Genomic DNA, 8,454 nt, shown 5'->3' on the forward strand with positions numbered 1-8,454 from the left:
TTTTGATAACTGTAAACAGCACTTTGAGAAGCATACTTTAAAAAAAGAAGTAAGCACATAGAAAAGTAAATTTAAAACAAAAGGTAGTTTGAGATGAAGGGCACCCAACAATACCACTCTTCCACCTCGATACCTAGAGGCAGGACTCTCGATAAACCCAGAAACACAGTCTGCCTTGAGATATTTCTTGTTTTTATGAATACACTAGTATGTATTGTAAAAGTTACACATATTATACTCCCCCTCTTCCAGTTCATTCAGGTTTTTCATGGAGAGAGAAAATAACCTCTATGAGATTAAAAAAGGGGTGGAATAAATTTTCTTCCACTTAATGTCAAAGACCAATTTACCTCAAACCACCCCCCCTCAAAGAAAACTTAAAAATAGTACCCATTGCTCCCTTCCTAACTGGTTCTTGTCTGTGTCTTTCTATAAATTCTCCTGAAAGGATCTACCCAGTGTGCTGGAGGTCTTTCTCTGATACTGTTAAAATCTGGAGCTGTAACCAGCCTAGCTCTATTTCCAGTTATATTAACTGCTTGATTATTTCTTTTTATGATATTTCTCAAATATATGCCAAGGTGATTATACCACTGTTCACTTATATAAACACCCTATGTTTGATCACCACTTAAAGTCACATACAATTCTGATTCTCTTGAGACCCTGGTATTCTGTGATTCACAGCAATATACCCATTCCCAGGAGAAAATCTGTTATGGGGGCAAGAGGAAAAAAGGGAGTTGAATTACATTTGGAAACTGCACAATACTTTTAATGATCCCCAGATGCCTCCCGCAATAAAAATTCATCTTTTTAACACCAATGCTTTTGCTCGTTTAAAAATTAAATTTTATTTACACAAAGAAAAGGAAAGATTCTATTTAAATAACATTTGATCTGGATCTTCTTGTATAACACAAAACTCTTCCATTGGATTTTGATGATTAGGAGGCCAACAGCTCTTCTGACAAGTATAAATTAAAATTGTTCCAAAATCAACAGAGATATCTGTAAGACACAAGATATAATTGTACAAAAACTCCTCAGAAATCAATTCACTTACCATTTGAAAGACATATTTTATTAATGTGGCTCTGAACAAGGAACCTGCAAATGTGACTGAAAGAGGTATAATTAAAAATTATTCTCATGCATTTGTTACATCTTCTAGATACGTTCCTAGAGTGAGCAGCCTTTCCAATCACAACTTAGGAGTAAAATTTAAAATTAGGAGAAAAGTATAAAGGTAAGATGTAGCTTCTAAAAGCCCTTCTCCTAATGCCTGAATTCCTACCAAGATCAGGATATTAAAGACAAATAATTCACAACGTGAAAGCATAAGCATATGGAACTCCACTCAAAGCAGAAAATGTGCCTATATTCACAAATTCAAATTTATAGAAGCACCAGAAATGGCTACTAAAAAAGCTGGGCTAATTGATAACATCTCCCTTTAGGGTAGTTTTGATAACTGTATGTAAATAAATTGGTTTCCTTGTAATTTTACTTTATCTTATGCATTTAATGATATTTTGAGAAGGGGTCCCTAAGCTTCAATCATACTGCCAAGCTATAACAGAAAAAAGGTTAAAAATCCCTGCTTTAGACCCTCTGCCTGAAATAGGTCCTGGCTTTACTGGAAGAGTCAGAATTGTAACTTCTTGTTGTTTGTCCTTCATTCTCAAAGAGGATCACGACTTCAGGAAGGTGATGCCCTGACTTGGAAGTGAATTAAATTAAAATGAGGAAGGGCTGTGCAAAGTCACCAGCCTCACTTTCTCCTCCAGACCCATATCTAGGTCCAGTGGCCAGATGTAGATCAGGATGACTGGAGATGGCCCCATTTAGTAAAATTTACTGGGTTTGTGAAGAAAGGGAGAAGTCAAAGATACCTGGAAGAATGATAATCACCAATAAGAGTTCATTAAGCCAGGCATATGTTAGGCTGGTTTGGGGAAGAGATCAGTTCACATTTACATGTACTGAGGTTAAAATGAAATAAAAATGTCCTATAGCCAGTTTGGGGATATCTAAGTGGAATTCAAGGAAAGGGTATGAACTGGAGATACAGTCGCTGAAATAATCAGCATGTAATCTAGTTCAAGTTGTGAAAGAATGAGTTCTTCAAAAGAGGAAGCATAAACAGAAGAAAACAAAGATCAGTATCTTACAGTATGTTTATAGCTGAGGGTTAGTGGAAGCCGATAAAGGAAATAGAGACGAATAATTCTAAGAAGTAAAGGCAAACAAAGATACTATCATACCATAGAAGCCAGAGAGTTTCACAAAAGAAAAAAAAACTAAAAATTCAAGGTTGTTTTATCTTCACTACACAGCGAAGATAAATTCAATACCTCATATATGCTAGTTAATTTTTTTATACTATGTATCATATTAAAGTCTGGTTATATATAACTGATTACAAAATGATTTCTAAAAAAAAAAAAGAAAGAAAAGCTTCTGGAACAAATTGTATACAAACACCACTGGTACCAAAAGATGGCTCCGAGAGCCCCACTCTGAGAGCCCCACCTCACCCCCCCTTTGTTTTTAATGACAAATCTGCCCACTCTTCCTTATAAAAAAAATTAAGTTATCTCAAAAAAGATAAATGATTGCATCAAGGTGAGTAGATCACTCTACTGAAGAAGAAACTCTTTACATCTCTGAATACATGGTTTCTTGAGTTAGAGCATCCAAAAAAATCATTTGGTACTCAACTCTTTGGCGATAAGCTTCTCTCATCTTGGCTAGGCTGGTTTTTAGAAAAACTGTTTCTCATCTGTGCTGCTCCATTTCTCATCTCTAGAGCTTTGCATCAGCCATCTCTCAAATACTCCCTCCTCACTTCTGCCCCATAAAATCTCTAACTTCCTTCAAGGTTTAATTTAAACACCACCTTCTACACAAAGCCTTTCCTGACTATCCACATGCTAGCAGTGGCTTTGAAGCCAAATTATCTCCATCAATTTTGAATCTGTCTATATAAATATATACATATATTAATAGCTACATCAATATCAACACACACACACACACGTTTCCCCTAGGTAGACTGCAAGCTTCTCAAAGACAGGAACTGATTAACCTATATCTTTGTACCCCAGGATCTAGTACCGTGCCTGTTACTGTACTGTTACCGTGCTTTATGCATGCTTGCTGATTTACTAATGAGTCTAGGTCCATACTTGGAGCTTTTCCAACTTAATAAGACCTGCTAAAGCTTATGTTCTGAGGGCATGGCATTCAAGGTGCAAAGGTCATCTCCGTGCCAAAAGGAAGGATTAAAAGGAAAGATTAAAGCATGTAAAATTACTATTAAATAGTTCAGTTAACATATAAAAAAGTTTACTACCTAACAGAGTATTTTTGAGCATGCTGACCAATGCAGGCATAAGCTGAAACTCAAATACTCTGCAGCTCCCACAGTTACTGCAGGATGGAATCTCAGTAGCATCTGATGAAGGACAGGTTATAAAGAGAGGCTGCCCATTCCAAGAGTACCTAGAAGAAAGACAGAAGCCCTTAGACACAAAGCACACACAAACACAACCCAACTGCTTTCCTCTCATATAAGTTATAAAACCTCATAAACATTTATTAGAAAACTAATTAAAGGTAGTCGTGCAAACCACCACTCACCTACTTTCTCGGAAAAAAGACTTGAGCAGCTGACTAGTAAATATGGCTAGTTTTCACTTTATAGAACTGATACATTTAGTATATTCTTCCCTGAATCTCTCCCAAGCCAACTCTTGTTGGCTCAGAATTTCTGCAAAATACTATACTTTTTCCCCACAGAAAGAAATAAAAGCTGCCTGTTTTTTTCCATTAAAAATTACAATGCCACAAATCTACATACTCAGTATTAAAACAAAAATTTTACTAATATATCTAAATGAACTAAATGCTGCATCTTTTTTCTAACTGTACAGAGGATAGCCCCAAAGTATCCCCTTCTTTACCTCAGAATCTGTTCACGGCAGGCAGATATTCTTTTCATAAATTTATAAAATATTTTATCATTACTTTTAGAAACAGCCTTCTCATATTTTTCACCATTGTCAAATATGATACTACGAAAAGAAAAGAATCATGTTACTCTCTATAGCTGGAGGGAAGAAAAGTTTTTATTTTAAAGGAGAAAAAATACATCATTTGAGATAGATTTTCTTCCTCTATTTCAGGCAGTACTATACTTCAAGATGAAAATAAGTCCATGAATCACACTACTCTGAAACAAGGCAAATCTGCTAAACTTTTCTCTAAACTGAAGCCAATAAAACTACTAATACATGGAATTTTTCTAGTGAAACTTTCTGGGAGTTTTGTTAGCTATTGACACATTTTTAAATGAGTAGATTCTAAATAATTCTTTTAATTCTGGAATTTCTGAATCACAGAATTACTGAGGATACTCAAAGATCATCTCATCCTAATCTTTCATTTTAGAGATGAGGTGAGACCCAAGAAAACTGACCAACTTGACCAAGTCAGTATACCATTAGTGCCTCTCTGTAACTTGTGAATCTCCATCTCCTGTACCCTGCTGTAGGTAATAGTCTCCTCTATGGCTCTTGTTAGTTTTATTTTGCTCTAAAAGTAACAAGGTGACAAATCCTGAAAGAATGGTAAAAGTGGCCAGTTTACTCCTTCCATCCCCTTAGCCTACTAAGCCAGATTGCTTCCTACCCCAATTTCTTCTCCACTGCAAATATTCTCACCTTTGAGCTAGCAGAAATTCCAATTCAACTCCCTCCCGTTGTCTATACTCCTGCAAAAGTTTTTGGGCATGATTTGTATCAACAAAGTTAATATAATCTTCTTCATCCACAACATTGATATAGTAGGGCTGAAACACAGGAACTGATGAGCTGGGCAGTACATGTCCTCCAGCTGGCACTGTATGACAGTCACTTAAAGCTTCATCTAGTGAGAGTTCTTGGAGTTGGGACATACATTCTATGTCTTCCTCTACATTAAAATTATCTCCTACTTTTGAGTCAAGCAGATCTCTGGTAATCCATGGTGTAAGAGTACTCTCATTGTTGTCTCCCCAGTCCTCTGCTCCTTCACACCAGTCTTTAACAGCAAAGTTATTTTCTTCTTTCTGCAATAGAACATCCAATAACAATAATATTACTTGTGTTATTATATAGGTCTTGAAATATCAAAGCCAGTATAGATTACAAAACCTTACTCTTCCAGAACAAACACTGAAAAATTTTTCAACACTGGAAAATTTTTTCACCATACATACTGGCCAGGAGTGGTAAAATATATATACAAAGTTTAGTTATCTAAATGTTTCTTATGATGATTAGAGGCCTAAAGAATCTGTGAATTTCAGGTATTTGATAGTCAAGTGCATTTTTACATAAAGGAGGCTAATTTAAAGAGCTATTGAAAAAATCAGAGAATGTTAAAATTGAAATAAAAAGGTACTGGCATTTTTTTTTATGTGAGAGACACCAGCTGTAAGAAATACAATACCATTATAACTGAATATAACTACTAGACTAAAAAGTACTTCAATTTCCATCTGTCATTCTAAACACTTTACATTAAAAAAGACACTGACCCAATAGCAATCTGGCAAAATTTGTGATCTACAAGGAACAGAATGATCAAAGCCAAAAGAGAAAAACAGGAAATAATACAAGATAAAAGGCAAAATAAACAAATGGACATACTCATTACCAAGCGGGCCTGAAAATTCTGTAAAACAGGTCATCAAGAAGACACTAAATTTGGAGGTGCAACTAACAAACTCTATAACAGAATCCAAAAAACTCTTTACAGACCAGAATAGTAGTGTCAGACCCAAATAGAAATGGATCTTTTTAGGTCACGTATTGACTTAGAAAACCACAAATTAACATCATGTCATATTGCTTCTTTATTTTGTTAAACACCTACCAATTACATTTTAATCTGCAAGAGTTGGACATCTCTGGCCTAGAGCAGTGGGCTCAATTTACTAAGATGAAATGCAGCAGAGAGAAATACAAGGTCTTACATGAGTACAAAAAAAAAATCAACTGAAAAAATACAGGATGAGGGATCACAATTTAGACAGTAATCTGTCTGAAAAAGATCAATACCTTATAGTGGACTGGCAGCTCTCTATGAACTAGCAGAAGAGGGCCATGACTTCAGAAAGGTGATGCCATGACTTGCAAGTGAATTGGATTTAAGTAAGAAAGAGCTGTGCAAAGTTACCATGTGGCTGCCAAAAGAAACTAATGCAATCCTGAGATGCACTGAAAACAATATAAATTCTAGGAACCAGGATATAACAGTCGTCCTGTACTCTGTTCTTCTCAGGAAATCTCTGGAGTTTTGTATTCAGTTTTGGGCACCACAGTTTAAGGACTCTGATATGTTAAAAGTACCAGAGAAAAAGACAAGGAAACTGGGGATGTAGACTAGAGAAGATTCAGGGGAAACAATACTGTCTTTACTTATCTGAAAAGCTGTCAAAGGGAAGAGGGATTAGAGGAAGGCTGTTTGGTCCTGAATGGCAGAAGGAGAACCTATGGGTTAAAGTTGTTTTAAAAAAAAAAAAGGCAAATCTAGGCATGTAAGGAAAAAATGTCCTAATAACTGCAGCTATTTCCAAGTACAATGAGCTGCATCATACAGTAGGAGCGACTGGAGTCCATGATTAGGTATGTAGTAAGTGGGGATTTCTTTCAAGTATGGTTTGGAGTAGAGAGTTTGAGAAGCCCAGTCAAATCTGAAAATTCTGTGATTCTGTGAAATGCTGGTTCAAACTGAATATGGTCAGTATAACATAAAAGAAAGAGAGCTAGTCTTAAAGGCAGAAATCTGAGTTTTAACTATAACACATGCCACATGAACCTGGGTAAATCACACTCCTTAAGGTTTATTCATTTGTATAATGGGAATAACCAACAGTTGCAGTACATCTGCTCGGAAAGCTGTCCCAAGAATAGAATTTGTAAAACCTATTTTACCTTTATTACTACCAACTGAGTTATTAAACCACTTTTGGAACTTCTGATTCATCTTTGCACTTAAGATTATAGGACAATTAGGTTTAGACCTGGAATAAACTTTAAAAATCACCTTGTCCAAGCTTATTTTAGAAATGAGGAAAATGATGAGATCCAGGTAAACAGGTAGTAAATTAGCAGTCAGAATTAGTATCCAAGTCATCTGACTGCAAATCCGAGGTAAGCCTACTTCTTTAAAATTTAAAAAAAAACTGAGAAAAAAAATCGTAAGGAGTTAGTTGTTACAACTCGGCAAACTGCAAACCCTCCGGAGAACGAGAGGACGCAGCTTCAGCAAAGATGTCAAATACACGTACCGGCTTTGCTTGGGAATCCTGCCCGCACTCTTCCTGAATCTGCAAAACCTGGGAGCGAAACACCTTCCAGCTGTGGACAAACAAACGAGACCCGAGGAAGTGAGCGGCCGGCCAAGGCCTCGGAAGACCGGGGCAGGAGCGAGCCGGCCGAGGGAAGGGGGGCAAGGAGAGAAGGAAGAGGAGGCTGAAGAAGAAGGGATTACAGGGGGCCGGGGGAGACCCACTCACGCACCTGCAGGGCTGGCCCACGCAATCCGAGTGCACACAGGCGAACACGTGCAGCAGGCGGTGGTAAGGCGAGCCTTCCAGGGGGCAGTAGACCTGGACGACGTGCGCCATCGCAGCCCCGCACCGCCCGCAGGCCGGCCGGGGGGCGGGGACGGCGGGCAGGCTGTCCTGGGGAAGAGAGCCGCGGCCCCGCGGTTAGGCCCCGGTCGAGGTGAGCGGCGCCCGCCGCCCACGGGCCGGGCCCGTCCCCGTGTCCCCACAGGCCCCGGTCTCGCAGGGCCTCTCCGCAAACCCGACCCCCCTCACCGGGATGCCGCCCATTTTATTGACAGCCCAGGTTCCGTCCTGGGGCCCCTCAGAGCTGCCCCTCATCTCGGCGTCTCGAAGACCCAGGAGCACTGGAGCGGCAGAAGCCGCCATGACGACTGGGATGCTTTTTGCGCACGCGCCAACTACCGACTCCGGTAAGGGACAAACTTTTCCGGGTCTGGGCCAGTCCCGGAGAGCCAATGAAATAAGAGGCCGGCATGGCGTGATCGCCACGGTTTCCTGCCCCCTTCCCTTGCAGTCGGAGCCTCCAGGAGATGGAAGGGGGTCGTAACCCTAGCCGGGCCGGACCTGCTGCTGTCCCGGAGACATTAGTGCCGCGCCCTGGGCGAAGCCTCCACTCACCTCCCCCCTTCCTGGGCGGGCGGTGGGGCGGGATGTTCTCGTGCCGAGGCTGCTGCACTTCCTGAAGTGGGCACCAAGGGGCGCCCTCCGAGGAGTCCCCGCCGCGCCCCACCCCGCTCTGCCGCCCCTCGCGCACCGCCTCCGCTCCCCCGCACTACTGCCGCGGCTCAGTTGCCTCAGGCTCCGCACTTTGCAGTCCGCGTTCTACGTACCTG

General features: G+C 40.1%; 1 protein-coding gene across 4 annotated transcripts; it reads right to left on the bottom strand.

Annotated features, from left to right (window-relative positions):
* Positions 1 to 829: 829 nt before the first annotated feature.
* On the bottom strand, positions 830 to 8,246 carry PDCD2L (programmed cell death 2 like). Of its 4 annotated transcripts, none has more exons than XM_072632016.1 (7): positions 7,874 to 8,246; positions 7,572 to 7,735; positions 7,340 to 7,409; positions 4,728 to 5,113; positions 3,969 to 4,079; positions 3,359 to 3,507; positions 830 to 1,011 (listed from the first exon to the last, which is right to left on the bottom strand). In XM_072632016.1, the coding sequence occupies exons 1-7, from the start codon at positions 7,985 to 7,987 to the stop codon at positions 881 to 883; spliced, it is 1,125 nt and encodes a 374-aa protein (XP_072488117.1). In that variant the 5' UTR covers positions 7,988 to 8,246; the 3' UTR covers positions 830 to 880. The 4 variants fall into 4 exon arrangements, with proteins under 4 accessions (XP_072488117.1, XP_072488120.1, XP_072488119.1 ...); XM_072632019.1 differs by having other exon boundaries at positions 7,572 to 7,730; positions 7,874 to 8,050; XM_072632018.1 differs by lacking the exon at positions 3,969 to 4,079.
* Between the last annotated feature and the right edge of the window lie 208 nt (positions 8,247 to 8,454).

This window comes from Notamacropus eugenii, chromosome 1 (genome assembly GCF_028372415.1).
Source record: "Notamacropus eugenii isolate mMacEug1 chromosome 1, mMacEug1.pri_v2, whole genome shotgun sequence".
NCBI classification, from domain to species: Eukaryota; Metazoa; Chordata; class Mammalia; order Diprotodontia; family Macropodidae; genus Notamacropus; species Notamacropus eugenii.

Coding starts and splice junctions, on each gene's coding strand:
- PDCD2L (XM_072632016.1), bottom strand. CDS start 7,987: ATGGCGGCTTCTGCCGCTCCAGTGCTCCTGGGTCTTCGAGACGCCGAG. Junction 5,114..7,339: donor AGGATTCCCAAGCAAAGCCG/GTACGTGTATTT, acceptor GTTCTATTGCAG/AAAGAAGAAAATAACTTTGC. Junction 1,012..3,358: donor GCTCAAAAATACTCTGTTAG/GTAGTAAACTTT, acceptor TGTGTCTTACAG/ATATCTCTGTTGATTTTGGA.